The following is a 22605-nucleotide window of genomic DNA, read 5'->3' on the forward strand; positions in this document are numbered from 1 at the left end:
TCTGTGCATACATAAGTACTTATGTATATCGTATCGAAGTGAAAAAAGTTATACTTAAAGAGCAAGCAACATAATAATATTTGAGTCAATAATGCGTATATAACGTAATTAATAATATTAAAATTACATGTGTGCATAAATTGTTTTGTTGATTTAAAATATAAATTGGCGTAATAATTTTCATGTGACATATTTATTTTTGATATCTCTTATCTTAATCTTAATTCTGCAATAATGATTTTCAGAACGATTTTCAATTATAAGACAAATTTGGTGTTTTACGTTTATATCTGGTTCGTGCTAAACTGTGGAGACTTGTGTTCATCAGATTTTTCGGAGTCTGAATCACAAGAAAGTTTGTCATTGGAGAAATCGCTTTTAAATGTGGATAAAACAAAACTTACGACTCAAGAACAACAGTCAGTTTGGCTAAAAATTTGCAAATAACTTTATAATTCATTACTGATCATATGTATACACATAATAATCATTAAATATTTAATTATACAGCATCCTTATCAATGTGAACCACATTATGGAGTTTGTCCAAACCATGAAAAAATCTCAAGACGATATGTTTCAAAAAGTATGTATGCATATTGCATCGTAATATATGTACACGTTACATTTGATGTCTTATGATAGATTGAAGCTTTAGCAAACTCTGTTAAGTTTATCGATAAACAAGGAGGAACTCGTTCCAAATCGAGAAAACACGATAAGAAGTTATCTGCATTGGAGAATAGGGTCCGATTTGACACATTTTTAATTGAGTTCAAATATTGCGTAATTTTTTTTTAATCTTAAGCTATTTCTTTATAATCAAGATGCTGGACTTTGAACGCAGCATTCCAGAAAAAATTGAAACCCTCATTCAGCAAAAGCTCTCATCTTTGCAAGTTCGACAAGAAGAAGTTGTTTTGGAACCTGTAACTTTTAGAAGCAATTCTGTTCAGGTAATGAATTTTTAAAATCACCCACTATGTAAGGATTCCTTATAAATGCTTCAATTTCAATTTAAGCCAAAAATTACGCCTATCGCGTCCACAGTACCATCGACAACTATGTCATCGGTGACAACTACCCAGTTTACTCCACCACCGCCACCGCCACCACTACCACCTCAACAATTAAGACCGATTTTCCAAATCGAGCAACCCTTCACACCACCTCCACTCTATCCCATAAGAAGCTCTAGAGATGCAACGCCAAGTTTTATTTTTGGCTCGTCGTCAGCAGGGAGCAGCGTTGGTGGTGGTGGGAGTAACGCCCGAGTCTACTCCTCATTGCCCCCAACGCGTCAACTACGACAGAGCAGTGATCATCATAACTACGACGGTTTTTTCACTTCACCACCACCAATTCAGGATAAAGCTGATTTAACCGTGTCGCAGTCGGACGAAACAGTGATGAGTTCAACAACAGTGGCGAGTTTGGGTACCAATGATCAGGAAAAACGACAAGCAAGCGACATGGACACAATTTGGAGAAAGGTATTTACACAATAAATACATCTACCTTGGGTCTACCATTTGATGGACATTACACTAAAATCGTAATCCTGTGTGTTTCCAGCTTTTACACCTGGAGAGAACGGTTTCAGAAATTGAGCAAAATATTTCTGATTCCTATGGGCATTCTGTGCATATGAATCGTGCATATACGCAGGTTCATAATCAAATTAAAGTCAATTTTTTTAAATTCTGGATCAACGATTGTATACAATCATTATCTAAATAGAATACTGGAACTGGAGAAATCGTCGACATAAAGGAAAAGCAGGGCCAACTCCAACGGGCTGTTGACACTGTCCTGATCCATTTTTCAGGGATATTCCGAGCTCTGGAAAATGTTGAACAGAAAATTGACCAGTGTTCTTGCCACCCTCAAAATGGTACCCAAGCTGTTCATTATGATGATTGGGACGTTGCTACGACTTTACCACGGTTTCTTCCAACGCAAAAAACAACTTCACTTTCAACGACTAGCACTTCAGAACCATACTCTTTTAATTGGGGTCTCACAAGCTCATCTGAAAATCCTATCGACTCGCAAATTAACAGTCGAATTAATCCTTACCAACATGGCCAGGATTATCAATATGGTGTAAGTAGTACTGATCCTGATGAACAGGTCATCATTACAACTTCAGCCCCTTATAACTTTGCCGATTATGGACGCGAATTTGAAAATAATGAGGATGACTATGGCGAAGAATCCCACACAGATAGAAATACTTACAACCGTGTAATAATGCAAATATCATAAGCGCCAAGTAGTTAGTGGGATACATTAATTAATTGCGTATTATTATATAATATTTAGCAATCCAGCAGCAATGACAATTGGTCAGCGGAACGCAGTGAACCTGATCCAGAGACAATTGATTTCGCAACTTATGCATTTCTTCGGGATCCACAATCCCAATCTTTTTCTAGGTCGTCGAAAGGAATGCTGAAATCGCTCCAAAGTGTGCAAAGCGATGAAGGAACTCATCGCCCGAATGGAAGAGTGACACGAGATTTTTCAATTTTAACAAGGATAATGAAAAATCTAACGAAACAATTAGGCCATCAAAAGAAACGAGTAATTTTTAATACATATTTTTGGAGTGAGAATAATTTTAAATTTCTTGTCTAGATCGAAAAATTGTCTTCCGAATTGACTAAGGTGAACGTATCTCATGTTCTTCTGTTGCGGACAATGGATGATGAAACCTTAAAAGTAGATAATTTAAATGGCCACATTAAAGCTAACATTTATAAAAACATTTTTTCATTTATTTGCAGCGGACCAGTAAGAAAATTAACTTGAGCTTGATTTTATAAGTGCATTATCTTTATTTATAATTATCTATATAAAGTTAGACCAAAGGACTGTTCAGAAATTCAGCTACTTCAACAAATTGTGGACAATAGGAAAAATTCTACTCAAGGAAATAAGCGTCCACCTAATAATAATTTGAAAAACTCGAATAGAAAATTCACAATATTTCCGAAGCAGAATGAACCGGTCCAGGTAATTTGTGACCTTAGTGCTGATTCAGACGGGGGTGGTTGGACTGTAATCCAACGACGAGGATCCCCCAATCTAAATGGAAGTCGCAGAACAAACTTTTATCAAAATTGGACTACGTATGAACAAGGTTTTGGTTCTACAGATGGTGATTATTGGTTAGGTATGCAACGAAGATAGAATTTTACGTAAGGACATAGAGGCTAAAATAATAATGCATGCATTTCTGATGTTTTCCCCAAATCCTTAGGTCTGTCCAATATCGCTGCATTAACAAAATTAAATGATCACGAGTTGCGTATTGAACTCACCAAATGGGATGGAAGTAGCACGGCGATTGCATCGTACAAGCACTTCCGGTTGGGTGACGCCACAACATTTTATCGACTACATGTATCCAATTATTCTGGAACTGCTGGTACAAAAAAGTTTGGCCTTTTAAATATTCGCTGATATTCCGTTACGGTTTTAAACAATTTGCATCCATAGGTGACTCCCTATCTCGTCATGATGGCATGTCCTTTAGTACTTATGACCAGGATCAAGATACAGATTCACAACGAAATTGCGCTCAAACGTGGAAAGGTTCTTGGTGGTTTTATGGATGTCACGAGGTTTCAACTTACACATACATATCTTGCTCATCCTGTAATGTTTGTATAGTCGGATAATACGAAATTATTTATTTGTAGTCCAACTTAAACGGAATATACGCCACAAATACGAACGGTTCTCATGAGTTTGGTACGGGGATCGTATGGATCACTTACACTGGGAATTATTACTCTCTGAAGGAGGTCCAAATGAAGATTCGAAACAGATTTACATCGTTATAAGAAGTTGCTGTACGAGTAATATTTATTCAGTGGTTTATATATATTATACATATCAATGTATATCTAATAGTGCCGAAGGCTTTGAACATGAACCAGTAATAAATTTGCCAAGGTCAATTATATACTCTTTTTATTCATTCAATTTTACGATATGCAACAAGTTACCTCTGGATGATAATAAAATTATATATACTTGAATGTTATTCCGTCATTTTATAGCAAGTTCCGACAAGTCACCGACTTCAGACATTTTTCTAGAAATCGACCAGATAGATAATAAATTTAAATATGACAATTCTCTTATGTAAGAGTTAAGCATAACCGCAAACACATATGCAATTATTATGATGTTAAAATTGCTCACCGTTGTCTGACAACTTCTTCAACTTGTGAAATGTAGTGCAGCAAGTCGATTTGTGTCACAACACCAATGATGACTTCCTTCTTTTTGTCCTCCTTATCTACTCCAGCATCTGAAGTAAAGTCAAACATGTCAAAAGTCGTGCATTAAATTAAGAAATAATAAAATACTGTAGTATTAAACTTACATTGAACTTGCGTGTGTACGACAAGCGCAAAGTGGTCTTTATGTAAAATGTTGGTTAACTTCCCCAATGTCATGTTTAGCGTAACTTTCTTAAACTGGCGATAAATGGCAGCATCAACGCTGTCACTTTTGTCTAGCTTCTTGGAAAGCACACGGGCCAGCAAAGATCCTAAGGTGACCATTCCCAACACGTTTCTGTATCGAAAATTCATAAGTGAGACACTGAATCGGGAAGAAATAAATCTTATTTTAGATAGTTACCCATCCTTATCCACCACTGGCATTTGGTCAAAACCTTTTCTTTTCATAATGTCGATCGCTTCCTGTTATATGTAAAAGTAAGAAAATGTCTTTTATTACTACCTAAATTATCCTAAAACCATTAATCTTACCTGCACTGGAACGTCTGGTAAAACAGTGAGTGGCGAGGCCAAATGGAGGGAGGAGACCTAATTAAAAAGTAAATTTCATTTAATTTTTGGTTAGATTAGTTATGTACGATTGAATACCGGTGTGTCCCACCACCAATACTGGTCCTTAAGGTTGTGCAGGGGTAACAAATCCCTCTCAATCATCCACTGATCAGATAAAAATTTGGTCATGTAATTCCGAACTCCGTCCGGAAGGATGACCACGACGCGGGCGTTTTCTTTCAACCCTGCGTCCTGAATGGCTTTGAAAGCACAGGAAAGTGCGGCGCCACTGCTGCCCCCACAGAGAAGACCCTCTTCTCGAATCAGGGCGCGGGCAGTGGGCAGAGATTCGCGATCGTTGCTCTTGTACCACTTATCTACCACGGAACGATCTACAAGGGGACCATGGATGGGGTTTGTTTTTGTGTGAATTGTTGACATTATTTTGAAATGCACAATTTAAGTTTTGGCCAATTTACCCAAAACTGTTGGAATGAAGTCGTAACCAATGCCTTCTACTTCGTATGAGCTAACATCGCTCTTGTTTAAATTTTCTGGCTGGGCCAAAATTGAGCCTTCAGGGTCCACGCCGACGACAATGCAAGAGGGACATTTTTCCTTGATTTTCCTCCCAATCCCAGACACGGATCCACCAGTACCAGCCCCTACGACGACCATGTCGACCTTTCCAGAACATTGTTCCAAAATCTCGTCGGCCGTGGTGTCATAATGGGCTAAAGGGTTGCCAGCATTGCGGTACTATCAGTCATAAATTATTATATATTAATATTTCTTGTTGATCATTAGTATGGTAGTACTAATATAATCAAATGTAATAATTGCAATGTGTATACCTGATCTAAAATTACGGCGTGAGGAATTTCCTTTTTCAGTCTCCACGCCACAGAGATGTGACTTTCAGGAGAGTTGAACATTGCAGACGTTGGTGTTCTAACAATTTTAGCGCCTGATTTTGCAAAATTGATTCATACTTGTAGAAAATTTGCATAGTCAATTAAAGCTTTACGATCGTTTAATTACCCAAAGCATGAAGTACATCCACTTTTTCATTTGACATTTTTTCAGGCATTACAATGATGCATTTATATCCTTTTACGGCAGCCGCAAGAGCCAGACCAATTCCTGTAAATAATTATGTCGTTTCTGTTAATACCACCGTAGAAATAATTTTAGTAAAATTTTAAAGTACCCGTGTTTCCTGAGGTGGGCTCAATAATTGTGGATTCAGAATGTAAAAGTCCCGACTTTTCTGCATCTTCAACCATTCTAAGCGCAATGCGATCTTTTATGCTTCCTCCCGCATTAAAAAACTCACATTTTGCCACTACAGATATACAAATATTTGTATATATTCATACAATATATCCAGCTAAAGAATCCTATAATTATGTAAGCACGTAATTTCTACACTTACAGACTTCACACTTGATGCCTTTCGCCAGTGGTAATTTATTCAATCGGACGAGTGGAGTGTTACCAATGTGAGACAAAATGTTTGGTAAAATTCCAGGTAGTTTTTCCCTAGATAATTATACGTAAATTATAGATAACATTTCCATGTTTTAATATTTTGTCTTAATTTACCTGGCATCCAAACTGTGAGGAGATTTGTCTTTTGTTCCTAAATGCCATGTGCACTTGCTTGGAAGATCGGGCCAGACAATGTCCGCAGGTATTTCAGAAGGACCAGCTCCACCATTCGGCACCGAACTCATGGCTAATTTATACATTTCGAAGGACGAAAAAAACGATTTCAGTTATTCGACAAAAATTTGATCTCAGCTTAGATTCGCAATCTTTGCTACTGAAGACGTGTGCCTGAGAAGCGAGGAATGCAATGGCGTGATTTTTTAAGCAAACTGCTGGATAAATGTTATAATCAAAGGTTACTATGCTCCTTAGTTAGGTACTCACACAGACATATCCAACTCGTTGGATCAGTTTATAGTTTGGTTGTCGGGTGTAATTTTTTATGATGATGCGATTGGGATGCGAACAAAGTTAGTTATTATGTTATATGCATTAGTATGTGGCTTTAGGGTTGAGATTCGAATACATGTACATATGTACAAGCATAAACTAGACTTGTGATAAACTTGTGAGAGTCGAAACCATTTATTGTGAGCATCGCTGGATAGTGCCACATTTCCAGGTTAGGTTATTGCGGTGCTTCTGGAGTGCAAGGTCGAGTGTTGCGTATGTATAATAGTCAGTTATATGATAAATAATCTGGATTCTGGATTGCACAGAATGTGCCAAAGTGTATTTTTAGCAATACAAAACTTGAAAAAATAAAATCCTAATGTCACAAAGAATAATGGTTGGCATACATGCATACTTTCAAAGTATATGTTTTCAGATACATAAAATGCATAAAATAGGGATTTTTTTGAATGCATACAAAATTAAATATTGACACTAGTTCAAGTCCTGTCCTGTGGCGAAGGGGATATTCTTTGTGGTGCGAATGAAATTAATGCTCAATAGTTGCTCTTATCGTGGTCGCTGTGGTTGATAAACCCACCGTAAAAGACAGGTTGGAGATGTGGAATTAAATACAAGTATTTAATCATAGCATGGCACGCCTCTGAACACACACCATGCTCAGAACCAATCGATGAGTGCAATATGCCATGAAATCCATAACTCCTTAATTATCTAGATAGATACGTACAACTCACATACGCTACATACATGCAGGAATATGGAGCATACCAATTTTAACAAGCTAAATATTTACTACTCCAAAAATATTGCTGGGATTATTAATACTGGGGAAGCATAACCTCCATCATCCCGCGCTCGTATCCTTCCCATACTATTAGCATGGTAGGGATACGAACGCGGGAGCCAAATTTTGATGGAAGTTATGCTTCCCCTACTATAGTGCCGGCGTAACCTCAATTCGTTTTGTAACAAGTACGTAGCGAGAAAACAACTGGAAAACAATTTTATGACTTTTAGAATTATAGTGAAATTATACTTACCATAAAATGAAGGCCACGGAAAGTAATCCTAAACAAATATTTAATATTTTTAGTAATGCGTCTATCTGAAGAATGAAAATTCTGATGAAATTCTGGGACAAGTTGGCTTGACAGACGGTGATTATGAATAAAGCCTGGTTGCGTGGAACGGAAGCCCGGAGAATAATATAAAATCTATAAGCTTGCCGAGGACCACGTTGTTCTTATTAACTGCAACCTGCTTTTTACAACTTGATTTTTATGTAAGAGTAAAGAGCACATGGAGTGGATGGGTCTTACAAGAATTCATGATAACATTTATAATGCACACAATTATATGAAGAGTGACGATGGATGTCAGGTTTCAGTTTTTAATGGCACGATTCCATGTAAATTTTAAATAATGGATGAGTGCTACATATTGACCGGTCCTGCGTGTTCATTGCTTCACATTTACTTGAATGAAATTATTCACGATTAAGACTCTTGCATTGAGAATGTCTATTCTATGAATTAGAGAGGGTGGTTTTAAGTTTATCAAGCAATGCAGTATTATACTGATACATACGCATTAAGAAGTATTCAACTAAAACCTGAAAGCTGATACTGGCATTTCATAATCTGTAGGAAGGTGTCAATTACATGGAACACTAATATTTCGCAAATGTCTGGACTAGTAGATTTTTTCAAACTGACTTTATTAAGGAACTAACTCTTCTGCAGTATAAAAACAGACAAATTCTAATGTGAGGAAACAACATGCAGTAAATTGTTGTAATTAACCCAACGAGTTTCCGATACTTTGCATGAAATCATTAGGAGGATTGGTAGCATCTTGTTGAATTTCTGATCCTTGATGGTTTAATAGATCTTCTTTCTGTTGTCGCCTTTGTTCTGCTGCTTGTTTATATCGTGCATATCTAGCCTTCATGGCAGGGTCATGTGACCACATATGAATCGTCAAGTAGTTGGCAAGCTTAAATCCTTTTCCGCAAACTGTGCATAGGAATGGCGAGTCCGGATTGTGAATTTTCTCATGTCGTGTCGTCTGCGCCTTTACATAAAATACTTTGTTACATATTGAACAAGGATATTCTTTTGCTCCATCTTTTTTGGATTCGTGAACATGCTTGATGTGATCTCTGAGTCTGATTTTAGTACTGAATGCAGATGTACAGTTGAGACGGTCACACTAATCAATAATAATTAAGACAATACAGTGGTTAAAATAATTTTGGATTGATTATCGTTATGTGCTTTACTTACCTTGAAATCACGAGGTGCATGTAACTCGACATGTCGCCTCAATAAATATTTGGAAGGAAATGATTTGTTGCATTGAACACAAAGGTGTGTCCTGGGTATTGGATCAATGTGTCGAATTCGTATATGAAGTCGAAGAGCCTCATCGCTATTTCGAATGGCTTTCCTACATCCTTCTTTATATGGACATTGTAGGGCAAACTTAACACAATCGGAATCCGGGTTGGACTCTAAAAGTTCAAAATAATGTTTTTGATAATCTCCTGCCTGAAAGGCGAAAAATTTATATTAGAATCATCAAAATTTAAATATTTTACATGTATTCTCTTACACCTGATTGATCGATCGCATACCTGTCTAAAAACAACCGAGCAGCCCCTGCAATTTAAAATCAGGTCTGAACCATCATGAGCAGTTCTGTGGTGATCTTCGAGCGCGGTCGCACTCCCAACAGGTTTCCCACATTGTTCGCACTTCATCCTCTCTATTACGACAGGGCCAAATTTTCTTAAAGTGTTGTTACTTTTTTCACATTCATTAATATTCGCGTGAATATTCCAGTCCTTGTACCTACGAATGAATGATTATTAAATATATCATACATCTATTTACACGCGAATGAATATGCACTTAAAACTTGCATGGAAAAGACATGACCACAGGTTGAGCAGGGGAATTCTTTTACTCGGTGTCGTCGACATAGGGCGGCTAGCGAATTTCCTTTTTGTAACAGTCGCCGCTCTTGTCGTTCTTCTTTCGTTATGCGGCCCAATACTGGAGGCAATGCAGTTTTCTTTTGGAGTTCAATAACTTGCTGAAATGTAAGAGTTTCTCGGATTGGAAACTTTCTAAATTCTGGCTTTAATCTTCCATTGTCCATCAATTTGTTGGAAGTATAACCATATTTCTTTCTTGATTCCGCCAGCTTGTTCTTGTTCGAACTTGAAGGTGCGTCATTTAGTTCATGTGAATTGTCTTCGGAATTATTAGAGGACGAATTGTCATTACAAATAATATCTCTCTCCAATTCGCTATTAAATTTTATTGACTGTTCGGATTTGGCTGTGTGTTTTTGAAAAGAATATGACAAATCCTCAGACTCCCAATCCGGATCGGAATCCCTTTCTTCTGCGCCCAAGTCGAAATCTTTTTGTTCTTCCATTATATTATGTTGTACATTTGTATCTTCTAGCATATTCTGGTGATCTTCATTTTTTATGTCATTGTCAAACTGAACTTTCTTAGTGACTTGTCGTCCACTTCGTCTTACTCCGTGACTTGATGAAAGAGTGTCAGCGTCCTCTAAATTCACAAATCACACCATTTGTAATGTTATTACTCGGCATGTTTGAAGCGAATTGTAATTCATAATTTCTTCACCTGACAAGTACAAGCCTTTAGGTTTTACGTATGATTTAGTAATTCCCTTGGGTTTCTTTTTCAATTTAGCTGTAGCACGTCCTTTCGTATCTGAAATAATGCCTTGATGAGGAGAACCATCGCTTTTTGAAGGTGATGGAAACATTATGTTTTCGGACGATGAATCTACCGGTAAAAAAATCGGGTTTAAATAGAATATCATTAAATTCTAGTTAAAAATAGGTTTTTCATAAACACCTACTAATTAACTACCTGGGCATGGTTTTGAGGGTTGCACCATGGGCTTTAATCTTGATTTAGTCACTTTGGCCGTCCGTCGAGGTGTGGAACCTTTGCTTGAACGTTTATGAGGGGTTTCATTTACAGTGGCGACGGCCTGAGAGCCAATATAATTCTTGATATCTTGCTGATTACATTGTGTTTCAGATTTGTGCTCAGCTTCCAAGTTATCTAAAAATATAAAGAACGGCTTATTGAATTGAGTTTGCTTTGTTCACTACTGCATTTACCTATAAGATATTTTAATTGTAAAGAACATATACCAATTGCATCCAGAAACCGTCTGATATCAATTGCAGCAGCCTCTTGGTCGTTCCCACTTCCTTCTACTTCCACCTTGACCTTCATCCTATCCTTCACTGCCGCCCTGACCTTTGCATGTTCTGCCTCCAGCCTCCTAATTTGGCGAAAGAGGGTCATGCCCTGTGCAACGAGGATGTTACACCATTCGCAAACGTTAGCCCACTCATCGGGATGACCATAAACGGTGAGAAATCGGGCGCACATTTCGCCAGGCACCTCCAACAAACCCGACACCAAGTAAAGGGCCGACACTTGGCGATCCAACATGCAACTCACCCTCGACTCGTCAGACTCTGTAATGAATATGAATAAATTGCTTGTGAATCTGTGATTACTTCACATCTATTATTTTTTTCTTATTGTTAGCGAAGAGAAATTTGCTAAGCTATTGCAACTAAATAAAGCAAATACCTTCGCCACTCAGGAATGAGGTTGACGTAGACTTTGGTGACCATGATGAGCAAATTAGGCAGCGTTGGCTAAATGCAGAGGACATGATGGCTTTGTAGGAAAATGATAACCAAAAACATACGATGTGTTTATGATGTTGTGTGTTTAATTTTCTGCATGTGTTTATTATGGCAGAAAGTTTACCGGTGGAGTAGGAAAGCGAATTGGGCGAATTGAATCATTTTTATGCAAGCCTGCATTTTGTAGGGAAAATGAGAAAAGTCGAGACGACTGAGGATGAATGAGACGAGAAAGTGAGATTTTATACAACTCCACATAAAAATGCTCTAACCAACAGTTATTTATGTCTTCATTTATTATTCTCAAGTTGCATAAACACAATAAAAATAGTGCATACTTGACCCAATATCTGTAAGTTGAAGGTTATAGTTTTGTAAACTTTAAACATTAATACAGGCCTCTGCAGTATTATAAAGTAATAAAAATACTTAGTAAAAATCTTACCCCCAGAATCAAAGAGTTGTTTAATTTCACATAATTATTCAGTGAAATCTGAGTAGGATGATCAGTCAATAAATTGTCAATGCTTCTCAATTCAACTTTACAATCTGGCCTGTTTTCCGTAAAGTTTAGCTTTCTTATGCACTCTGTGAAGCGCTTTTCCTGTAATTGGTTAATATTTTAAAGCATATTTGACGAACCTTTAAAAAAATAACAAAATACTATTTCACCTCCTCTGTAATCCTAACAGCCATTTGGACTTTTAACAAAATCTTCCCAACAGTCAATAACGCAAGAGAAACCACTGAGAACATAATTAAGATGTATTCCCTGTCCAGGACCGTAGTTTGAATCAACGTCACGAATACATATAATGCAGATGAGACAAAATGAATTGAAATCAGGAGGGACATTAGTTGTTGAAGGGATAACAATTGTCCACACAGTTCGGCTTGTTGTCGAATATCGTAGATGATGCTCTGCCAACGGCGAATCTCCGCCGGTGCTACGCCGGTTGGGTTATGCGTGCACATCGCTTCAACTGATGTAACCATCTGCATAGATAAGCAGAATAATATTTTTCCATATTTGCAAAATTTATGTTTTATGTGTAATTAGGAATTTAAAGAACCTTATTAAAACTTATCTCGATACTCTTAAAAAGGAGTAGACATTTCGCATCTTCGGCAAAGCTACAAGAAATTGAGATGAAAGTGTAGACTAAATCTGCACATGATGCCATAAAATAGCTTGGATCAAAGTCGGTCCCAATTACAAGAGATGCAAACAAGATGGATGGAAGCAGAATGAATCTTTGTAAAGTTCTGCGAGTGTTAATTCCTGAAAATCTGGGCCGCTGATGATTGCTGAGTAATTCGAATGAGTCCAAACCAGTTTCGATTTTCTCCCAAGCGTTTAGCCACTTGCTCAATACCGGGGCTGACCACAAGGCCATAAAATAGTCCAGAATGGCTTGTAATACAAAAATCAACTCGAAACTCCGAAGCATTATAGTGGAAACAGGGGAAATATTGATGGCATTTGGATTATTTTTATAGGCAACCTTGTCCGGCCAACTGCAAAGTTCCATAATAAAAAATTGTGCATAGTTTTGAAAATGTTAGTAATAAGTGATACAAAAATGAAAAATACGCACGCATCATCCGGAGGAATTATTTGCATGTCCAGTGCACCAAATTGAAATAATCCAAATATCAAGTACGCAACAATAAGAAGATTCCATAAGACTAAGGAAAATGATGTTGCAGTTCCATCCAGAAATTTGTAGGCTACTACTTCATTAGTAATGAATGATAGATCTTCTTGATCTGAATTAATGAATTTCTCTTGTGCGGAATAATAATGATGCTTTAGTGACAATTGGAAAATTAGTGGACATCTTCCCATGATTCGGAGAAGTTGAAACAACGGGAGAAGTTGCTTGCTTACCAGATTTTGTCGATAAGAGGCTGTTATTTTTAGGTTGACTTGTTTATCAATAGTAGAAATTTGAGAACTAGTTGAAATTACTTGAAATTCTAAAGAAACACTTGGTTGTTCTGCCATGGACTTCATTTTGTCTTTTTTACAATGAACAACGTATTTAAATAAGCCCTTATTCAACTAGAACAACGATGCATGTCTTCATGTACAAAAATTTTGTTTGCCAAAGGAGTTTGCTCGTTATATAGGCACCTACTTAATTAGAAAAATTAATTGGAGAATTAATTGGATTCTACAAGCGAATTTTCTAACGTATCTAAATAGATGACTCGAGTCGTATGCAAACATTCTCAGACTTTTCTCATTTTCCCTACAATAAAATGATTTGACTTGTAGCTGTATAATGATTCAATTCGCCCAATTCGCTTTCCAACTCCACCGGTAAACTTTCTCTCATAATAAACACATGCAGAAAATTAAGCACACAACAACACATCTTATGTTTTTGGTTATCATTTTCCTACAAAGCCATCATGTCCTCTGCATTTAGCCAACGCTGCCTAATTTGCTCATCATGGTCACCAAAGTCTACGTCAACCTCATTCCTGAGTGGCGAAGGTATTTGTTTTATTTAGTTGCAATAGCTTGCAAATTTCTCTTCGCTAACAATAAAAAAATAATAGATATGAAGTAATCACAAGCAATTTATTCATTTTCATTACAGAGTCAGACGAGTCGAGGGTGAGTTGTATGTTGGATCGCCAAGTGTCGGCCCTTTACTTGGTGTCGGGTTTGTTGGAGGTGCCTGGCGAAATGTGCGCCCGATTTCTCACCGTTTATGGTCATCCCGATGAGTGGGCTAACGTTTGCGAATGGTGTAACATCCTCGTTGCACAGGGCATGACCCTCTTTCGCCAAATTAGGAGGCTGGAGGCAGAACATGCAAAGGTCAGGGCGGCAGTGAAGGATAGGATGAAGGTCAAGGCGGAGGTAGAAGGAAGTGAGAACGACCAAGAGGCTGCTGCAATTGATATCAGACGGTTTCTCGATGCAATTGGTATACTATATGCAATTAAAATATAAATAGATCCCATCCTTTATAAACAGAGTAGTGAACAATACAAACTCGACTCTGTTCCTTGTATTTTTAGAAAACTTGGAAACTGAGCACAAAACTGAAACACAATGTAATCAGCAAGATGAAAATACCAAGAATTATATTGGATCTCAGGCCGTCGCCACTGTAAATGAAACCCCTCATAAACGTTCAAACAAAACCTCCACACCTCGACGAACGGCCAAAGTGACTAAATCAAGATTAAAGCCCATTGTGCACCCCTCAAAAACGTGCCCAGGTAATAAATAGGTGTTAATTGTTAACTTGAATTAAACAAAATTGTAGTTAAAACAGATTTTATTTACCCAGATACATCCATGCAAAGAAAGTCGGGCCATCTGGATGTTCCAGTGATAATTTCAAAGAATGATGATACTAACCTAGGGCGCCGTACGCGACAAAGCAAAATCCGAAAAGATGAGTGTTACATCAACGCTGAAAATATGTCAGATCAGGAAACTATGATTGAGGAACCCTCCAATGAATTAGACTCAGATTGGAATGATGATTCATTGAATACTCAAGATCAATATTATTGCGACTCTGATCAAAGTTGTGGCTATGTACCTTCAGCTAGCAAGAAAACGAGAAGAAAAACTCAGTTAGCAGCAAGTTTAAAGGCTAAAAACTTTGTTAAACCGAAATTGCCTCGAACCCGACCAAGTTTAATAAAAGATCCTGAACAAAAATCTAGAAGACGTGGAAAGTCACACAAGTATGAAACTCTTATGTTTGAAAAAGTTGTCGAGTTACAGAAGAGCTACATTCTGTCTTTACCTCCATTATCAGCGTCCAGTACGACAGAAGAAAAGGAAAAAAGGCGACGCTTATTAAAAGAACGAACGTTGAAACAATTCTGTTTACGCCACCAGGTGCAAAAGTTTCCATGTTCAACTTGTCCTCAAGTCTTTACAAAGTGAGTGAAAAGAAACGCAATTGTTTCATTTAATAACTTACGATATGAACTCTTGGATTTAGGTTCTGTGATTGGAATGCTCACGCCAATATTACGGGTTGCGAAAAGAATAGCGGCCACACCCTGAGAAAATATGGCCCTGTCGTAGTAAACAGAATTAATTGCGAAGAATGTGGAAAACCGGTTGGTAACGTGCATGTCCTGGAAGATCATTTCCGAACTGCCCATTGTGCAACTCCTGAGATCCTGAATTGTCGAGGATGTTCCCTCGAATGTAGAAAGGTATCAATAATTGGTATTCATATAAAAATTAATTCTGCTTAAAGCGATGGTTAGTTAATATGTTTTCATTATTGATTACTTAAGATGGAGGATTATCGAAAGCACCTTAGAGCAGCAACTCCAGGTTCGGATTGTACAAAATTGGCTTTAAAATGTCCTCATACAAACGAATGTCGATCAGCCATTGCGAACAGCGAAGCAGCTTTGCAACTTCATATCAAGATTCGACACAGTACTTTACGTCCACCGACAAATAAATGTATCCAGTGCAATAAAGCGTTCACCTCCAAGCACACACTAAAAAAACATATGGACAAACACTCAGATCGTAATATTAAGGTAATATTCCATGATCTAAAATTGTGTATTCATCGTTAACTAATTGTTATAAATTACTATTTTTAGTGTGATCGTCCAAATTGCACATCGGTATTCAAAACCAATAATCGGCTAAATGAACACATCAAACAAGTACACGAATCTAAAAAAGAAGGAGCAGCAGAATATCGGTGTGAAACCTGTGGAAAAGTGTTCAATGTTAAAGGTCGGTTGAGAAGGCACGAAAAACTTCACAACCCAGAGACGCCATTTCTATGCACAGTTTGCGGAAAAGGATTTAAGATTGCCAACTACTTGACGATTCATATGTGGTCACATGATCCGGCTATGAAATATAAGTATACAATGTATAAAAATAATGCTAACAAGGCTAAAGAAAAGAGACTGCAACCGAGAAAAGCAGATCATCCAAGCGATCAAGAAGAAACAAGGGAAAACACTGACGACCTGTCCTCTGATAAATCGTCGGATCCCAATAACTCAAACCATGTTTTGGAACATGGTAATAACAGCATTGACAGCGGACAACTGGCATCCACCGTAGATTGGTCTTTTCTCTAACACTAGGTTATTACAATAAAATATAAACTGCATTTAAATAATTAACTTTCGCATAGTTTTCATCGAAAGAAAAAAGTTCGTTCTTTCAAGCAAATTAAATATGTATCAATCTATTAACTTTTAATAAGTTAAGTATTTTATAAATAGATACATTATTTTCTAAAATAATAAAGGAGTTAACACGTACTTATTCATTATAGCTCGAAGCTCTTTACAAGTGTTTAGAAATGCATTGGAAAATGTATGACTTTCTTATCTTAATTTTCCTACATAAATCAATCAGCTAAAATTATTTACCCCACCCAAGCAAGTATTATTGACTTTTCATTCGTAATTAGTGTTATATCCTAATAGTTTTCTCAGCTCTACAGAAAGAACCAACCAACAAAGCAATCATTTATCATCTAGAATTTTACAATGAAACTCTTGCAAAAAAACCCAACAACCACGTTGCACCTAAAACGCCCACACCTACCCACCCCTTCATTGACCCTCCAATTCTCCACGTTCGTAAAGCTCCTGCGACTCCTGGGTCGATGTCCATTAACTATCCAGCCACACCCACGTCAAGGTCGACAAGTCGAATACGTCTTCAAATGGTTGAACCTCCCATTCTGCTGCTCCTTAACTTCCGCTCTGGTGATATGTGGCATTTGCATCGTATCCATTCTGCAAGATGGGACCTTAGGGTTCAGAGCATTTTCCACTGGTGGGATGTATGTATGCACATATGTACATATTTATTTGTGACTTGCACTGGTAAAATAATTTTTGGACTAAATATACATATTTTTGTATTTGTTTTATAGTTTCCCACACCCAGAGACACACGAAAATCCTCACGCTCCATCCTCAAACATTCTCCAAATGTCGACATTCACCTACACAATCGTCTTGTCATTTGAGGTCGTTTCCATAATCCATGTTCTGATCGACTACGTAATCGCTTGGGTGAAAGCACCAGATTTGGCTAAATGGCTGAATAACTGGAACTGCATTGAAGACGAAATTGAAGAGTGGTGTGGAATTAACAAACTGTTCTCGAATCTTGATGACAAACAAACTAAGAAAAAACCTCGGATTTCACAATTCCAGAAATACTTAACTTTATGTTACGTGATGTTACCCTCATTTATGTTCGGAACACTGATCGCATCATGGCAATTTGACCTGGATTATCCAATTCACTGCATACTTTTGATGATGTATTCGTATTTATCTATGGTGTGCTATACCCTGGAAGATGCGAAGGCAATTATCATGTTTAAGTGGGTGGAGGTGGGGTTTGACATTGTGAGATTATATTTTGTACCATAACTGTATTTGTGAGATATCTCACAAATACAGATATTCCATAATCCGCTAGATCTTGAATTGCACTGAAATCTCAGGTACATATATAATAATTAATAATATGAATAATTTACAGATCCTAATTCACCTCAAATCCAACCCAACAACATTGAGTCCCCAAAAATTGGAACAAATTCTTTCTAAAATTCGATTCCAAGCTCATCACTGCGGGAGCTATATAGCATTTCAGCAATTGTTACTGATTTTGGTAACAATCTATTTTTCTACATCTTCTATTTTTGCAATTGTCACTATTTTGAGTGGACCAGTGGGGAACTCGAGGGAAGAATTGACGTTGGTTGCAATGGTCGGTGTCAGCGCATGTTTATCTATGACGAAGCTGTACTATAAAATCGGTGTGGCTGTCGGGATTTCAAAGAAGGTAATAGTGCATAAGTACACATGTACTTTAACAATTACAAAATAGTCTAGAGATATCGTCGAGTTTTTAGATGAATTATTTGTAATTACTTTTCGGTGTGGGTAGGAAAAATGCATCGCAGTTGAGATAAAGAAGATTGAGCTTGGGAACGAACTATATAATTTGGCGGAACAGAAGGCAGAGGTAATTTAACAACAATATTGCACTGTACAACAATAGTGCAGCAATTTATGCTACAAAATTTAAAATAGCAGCACAATTCTTGTGCTGAACTACATCCATAGTAAAGAGAATTTTTTCTTGGTTTCTTCCAGCTCAAAAATATCCACGACATGTTAATCAACCACCCTACGGAGATTTCTTTGAATGATTACGTAAAGTTGAACAACCAATTGATTTTGGGGGTAAGTCGATAAATTTATACTCTCAATCGGAAAACAAACTAAATAATTTTACATTCCACACAAAGGTGTTTCAACAAATCTTTACGCAATTCATCGTTTTCATGCAGTTTCATAAAGCATAACAAAAAACGTTCCTTATGGTTTCCTTCGTGCAGGATGAAAGAACAGACAAAACCGATTGTGGGAATTATTAATTTTATGCAATATTTCAGCTTCTAAATACTAATAAATACGTAATAAGTAATACGTTAAGTCAAAAATTTTAATATAAAGACGAGTGAGTGAGACAAGATGTATGCACACACATTTGAACACGTACATATTTATGTATGCATAAATATCCAATAAATCCGACAAATATTCAATAATGGATTAACTGAACCGAAAAGGAAACAAAATTTATTACCATTCTTTACTTTTTCTTATGAGACTTATTACAATAGGTTATACAATTTGGTATTCAAATTACTCTTTTATGAAATATGACTACTCAATTCATACGTAATATTCATAAAATTCTATTGAATACATGGTTTGCATCCATTTTAAACACAACCCTGATCAATGACTGAGTCCGCGACCTTGAGGAAGCCTGCAATATTTGCTCCACTCTGAATGTCGCCTTTGACGCCATATTCCTCGCTCGCGTTTTTGCACGACGTGTAAATGTGCTTCATGATTTGCTTTAGTCGCGCATCCACCTCTTCCCGAGACCAGCTAGTTCTTGAAGAGTTTTGGGACATTTCCAGACCAGAAACAGCGACTCCACCGGCATTCGCTGCTTTGCCAGGACAGAAACCAACCCCCTTCTTCTTGTAAACCTCAATAGCTTCATTGGACGAAGGCATGTTGGCCCCTTCAACGACGAGACGACAACCGTTTGCTGCGAGCTGGGTAGCGTCATTTTCATCAATCTCGTTCTGAGTTGCTGATGGGAATGCCAATACACAGTTCTTGACTTCCCATGGTTTCTTTCCTGCAAAGAATTGGGCAGTGGAGGACATCTGTAAAATTATGAAGTATATGAATTATCCAAGATTTGCTTAAATTTAAATGGGTAAATCCAGATAGCATTCATAATAATTTCGTACTTTGCAGTAGTCCGAAATTCTTCCTCTGGTCACATTCTTGAGCTCCATAATTTTTTCCAACTGGTCTTGTGTGAACCCATTTGGCTCCAAGACATAGCCAGAAGAGTCTGACAGTGTGAGTGGAATTGCTCCAAGGTGAAGCAGTTTCTCGACCGTGTATTGTGCTACATTTCCACTTCCACTGATAAGACACCGAGCCCCCTTGATGGGAAGGGAGTTATCTGCAGCCCAGTTTTCAGCAAAATAGACGGCTCCATATCCAGTAGCTTCTGATCGAATTAGCGAACCACCTATTCGACCAACCAATAATAGTAACAGATTAATTTGCTGTAAATATGGAGGGTTGCTAGTTAAGAACTATGAGTATTGCTTTACCCCAGCGGGTGTGTTTTCCAGTTAAGACGCCCTCAAATTGCCCAGTGATCCTTTTATACTGACCGTAGAGGAACCCAATTTCTCGTCCCCCGACGCCAATGTCACCTATTTTAGTATTTAAAAGTCGTATTTCAAAAGTCTTCCCTCTTTTTAAAAATGTACATTACCTGCTGGTACGTCAACATCAGCTCCAATGTGTTTGTAGAGTGCAGTCATGAAGCTCTATGTAATATTCATATGCACATTATTTCAATTGCAAGGTATACACTGAATGAGACGAAATAAAAAATTATGCAAGCTAACCTGGCAAAACTTCATAACCTCATTGTCGCTTTTGCCTGTTACAGACATAAATATGAATATTTATTTTATTTTAAGCTATAGGTTAATGCATTTTCTGCCTATGCATGACCTTTAGGGTCAAAGTCACTGCCCCCTTTCCCGCCTCCGAGAGGTAGACCAGTGAGTGAATTCTTCAAAATCTGTTCAAAGCCGAGAAATTTGATTATTCCTAAATGGACGCTGGGATGGAGGCGGAGTCCGCCCTTGTAGGGACCCAGGGCTGAATTGGTTAAGATAATTTAACAATATTAGAAAATCTCCTCGGGAATTACATAATTTAACACAAACCTGAGGAGAATTGCACCCGGTAGCCTCGATTGACCTGTTGCACCCCAGCATCGTCGATCCAAGGGACTCGGAAAGTTATGACCCTCTCTGGCTCAGCAATTGTCTCAAGAACCTTAATGTACTTGGGATCTTTCTCAAAAACCGGCTTTAAAGTCCAGAGAATCTCACCAAACGCCTAATATTTACAAAGGTATCGTAAGTACATACTTGGGCAACTTTGAATATTATTATTATTTCATTGTGGACAACTAAAATACCTGCAAAAATTCTTTTTGTTCTGGATCTCTAGCTTTCACTCTGTCGTACAATTTCTGGATTTGCTCATCAATCGGGGTTTTTGTACAACTTGGGAAGCGCGTGGAAGCTAAAATAAAGTACGAGATACATAATATGGAGGGAATGAGTAATAAGTTTTGGCACTGGTTACTAGAACGCATACTATTTTACATTGTACTTAATTATAAAAACGAGTAACAATGATTCCGTGCATATACTAGCACTACTCAATTTTTTGTGCATTAAAATTTGCATGCAACGTCTAGACAAGAAAGCAACAATGAAGATATGAAAACATACCCATTATTAAATTGATTGGAGTATTTTCTTGTTTTCAGAACAATATCACTGGGCGAAGGCCAAACGGAGACTGAGACGTTCTAGCGTGAATGCGACCCATAAATTATCTCGGTTTATCGTCGTCTCTCATCTCCTTCAGTTGTCGGCTTCAATTGATTCCAGTTAAATTCAACAAACTAAACAAACCCCCAACAACGCCACCACCACGACCACAAAGAGAGGACACTGGCTAAATAACGTAACCACAACTTGACTTCGTGACCAATTTACTATAATGTTGACTCCCATTCTCATGCTTAGATAACCCCGAGCTATTCATCGTCGCCCTTTTTTATTTGATATTATGCGATGATCAATTCCAAGCAATTTATTATCAATCTTGTATGTACGTGCTGGGTTTATTAACTATTCACACATTTTTTTAATTATTCTACCCTTAACGAAGCGATTACACATGACACAGCAAATAACGTTTATTATAGGAAAGATATATTTTGTGTGTCTATAGATGAGGATGACCCAGCCCATTCTGTCAAAGTGCCAAGTCCACGAACATTGGAGCATTATTATTAACATTTAGCTACTATATAGAATTATTATTTCGTATGCGGGCCGGGAGGCGAAGAGGGACGTGTTTCTCTTTAATCGTCCTTTCTTTCGATAATAATAATATGCTGATAAATATTGCATACTGGTTTGCACTCTTAATTGCTTACATATTACATGACTCCTTACAAGGTTACATACATTAACTTTGATCAATTGGTTGGTATTAATCAAATTGGTTCATCACTTTCGGTGAAAAAAGGTGTCCTCGTGACTTTCGTTCAAGGTTGAGAAATGACAGGCAGACATTATCCTATTTATTTAGAAGCCAGCAAATTTCATTTCATTTCGGTATCGTGAGTGTGTATGTATTTGTTTCTTGAGACTTGTAATAATATGTATTTAATCATTGTTTACTCCTCCATGCATGCAATGAAAAGTCTGCACATGCCAAATCTGGTCTGGACGAAAAAATATATAGGATTATACAAGAGCTAGAATGAATAATTGTGAGAGATTAGAATACATATGACACGAATTAATGATTATTATGTGTCGTCTGCTTTGGATGAAGTGTAACTTGTGGTGGGACTGGTGATTATAGGATATTTATTGATGTACGTACTGATGTACATATCCATTCTTTACGGTTGAG

The 22605-nt window shown here is 37.4% G+C and overlaps 7 protein-coding genes across 9 annotated transcripts; 3 read left to right on the forward strand and 4 right to left on the reverse strand.

Moving 5' to 3' along the window:
- Positions 1-34: 34 nt before the first annotated feature.
- Positions 35-3971, forward strand: LOC110842982. The gene is made up of 14 exons (XM_022088877.2): positions 35-419; positions 511-586; positions 646-747; positions 828-956; positions 1023-1493; positions 1576-1668; positions 1741-2247; positions 2326-2586; positions 2641-2724; positions 2790-2796; positions 2864-3178; positions 3266-3433; positions 3505-3629; positions 3708-3971. The coding sequence occupies exons 1-14, from the start codon at positions 235-237 to the stop codon at positions 3849-3851; spliced, it is 2667 nt and encodes an 888-aa protein (XP_021944569.1). The 5' UTR covers positions 35-234; the 3' UTR covers positions 3852-3971.
- On the reverse strand, positions 3965-8004 carry LOC110842983 (cystathionine beta-synthase). 2 transcript variants are annotated; one of them, XM_035847350.1, is made up of 13 exons: positions 7820-8004; positions 6417-6549; positions 6247-6353; positions 6022-6156; positions 5853-5954; positions 5666-5778; positions 5291-5570; positions 4908-5203; positions 4791-4847; positions 4660-4721; positions 4400-4593; positions 4216-4324; positions 3965-4105 (listed from the first exon to the last, which is right to left on the reverse strand). In XM_035847350.1, exons 2-13 carry the CDS (start codon positions 6545-6547, stop codon positions 4060-4062), a joined length of 1632 nt encoding a protein of 543 aa, XP_035703243.1. In that variant the 5' UTR covers positions 6548-6549; positions 7820-8004; the 3' UTR covers positions 3965-4059. The 2 variants fall into 2 exon arrangements, with proteins under 2 accessions (XP_035703243.1, XP_021944570.1); XM_022088878.2 differs by lacking the exon at positions 7820-8004 and having other exon boundaries at positions 6417-7044.
- A 471-nt stretch (positions 8005-8475) lies between these two features.
- On the reverse strand, positions 8476-11618 carry LOC110843852 (zinc finger protein 69). Of its 2 annotated transcripts, none has more exons than XM_022089900.2 (8): positions 11435-11614; positions 10984-11316; positions 10694-10891; positions 10442-10606; positions 9703-10363; positions 9415-9631; positions 9065-9328; positions 8476-8990 (listed from the first exon to the last, which is right to left on the reverse strand). In XM_022089900.2, the coding sequence occupies exons 1-8, from the start codon at positions 11517-11519 to the stop codon at positions 8577-8579; spliced, it is 2337 nt and encodes a 778-aa protein (XP_021945592.1). In that variant the 5' UTR covers positions 11520-11614; the 3' UTR covers positions 8476-8576. The 2 variants fall into 2 exon arrangements, with proteins under 2 accessions (XP_021945592.1, XP_035703242.1); XM_035847349.1 differs by having other exon boundaries at positions 8956-8990; positions 9065-9291; positions 11435-11618.
- Positions 11619-11783: 165 nt separating this feature from the next.
- Positions 11784-13510, reverse strand: LOC118434228. Its single transcript, XM_035847159.1, has 5 exons — positions 13092-13510; positions 12567-13011; positions 12166-12489; positions 11939-12097; positions 11784-11843 (listed from the first exon to the last, which is right to left on the reverse strand). The coding sequence occupies exons 1-5, from the start codon at positions 13508-13510 to the stop codon at positions 11784-11786; spliced, it is 1407 nt and encodes a 468-aa protein (XP_035703052.1).
- Positions 13511-13818: 308 nt separating this feature from the next.
- LOC110843650 (zinc finger protein 99) lies at positions 13819-16792 on the forward strand. Its single transcript, XM_022089651.2, has 7 exons — positions 13819-13996; positions 14103-14435; positions 14530-14733; positions 14805-15411; positions 15474-15693; positions 15778-16032; positions 16099-16792. The coding sequence occupies exons 1-7, from the start codon at positions 13912-13914 to the stop codon at positions 16591-16593; spliced, it is 2199 nt and encodes a 732-aa protein (XP_021945343.1). The 5' UTR covers positions 13819-13911; the 3' UTR covers positions 16594-16792.
- Positions 16793-17422: 630 nt separating this feature from the next.
- On the forward strand, positions 17423-19282 carry LOC110844190. Its single transcript, XM_022090335.2, has 5 exons — positions 17423-17886; positions 18023-18328; positions 18434-18511; positions 18643-18732; positions 18798-19282. The coding sequence occupies exons 1-5, from the start codon at positions 17461-17463 to the stop codon at positions 18852-18854; spliced, it is 957 nt and encodes a 318-aa protein (XP_021946027.2). The 5' UTR covers positions 17423-17460; the 3' UTR covers positions 18855-19282.
- On the reverse strand, positions 19105-21845 carry LOC110844189 (NADP-specific glutamate dehydrogenase). The gene is made up of 9 exons (XM_022090334.2): positions 21405-21845; positions 21086-21192; positions 20829-21003; positions 20611-20760; positions 20502-20536; positions 20366-20420; positions 20199-20303; positions 19824-20113; positions 19105-19736 (listed from the first exon to the last, which is right to left on the reverse strand). Exons 1-9 carry the CDS (start codon positions 21406-21408, stop codon positions 19278-19280), a joined length of 1380 nt encoding a protein of 459 aa, XP_021946026.1. The 5' UTR covers positions 21409-21845; the 3' UTR covers positions 19105-19277.
- Positions 21846-22605: the final 760 nt, after the last annotated feature.

The sequence above is a fragment of the Folsomia candida genome, unplaced genomic scaffold (genome assembly GCF_002217175.1).
Source record: "Folsomia candida strain VU population unplaced genomic scaffold, ASM221717v1 Fcan01_Sc002, whole genome shotgun sequence".
In the NCBI taxonomy this organism is placed as follows: domain Eukaryota; kingdom Metazoa; phylum Arthropoda; class Collembola; order Entomobryomorpha; family Isotomidae; genus Folsomia; species Folsomia candida.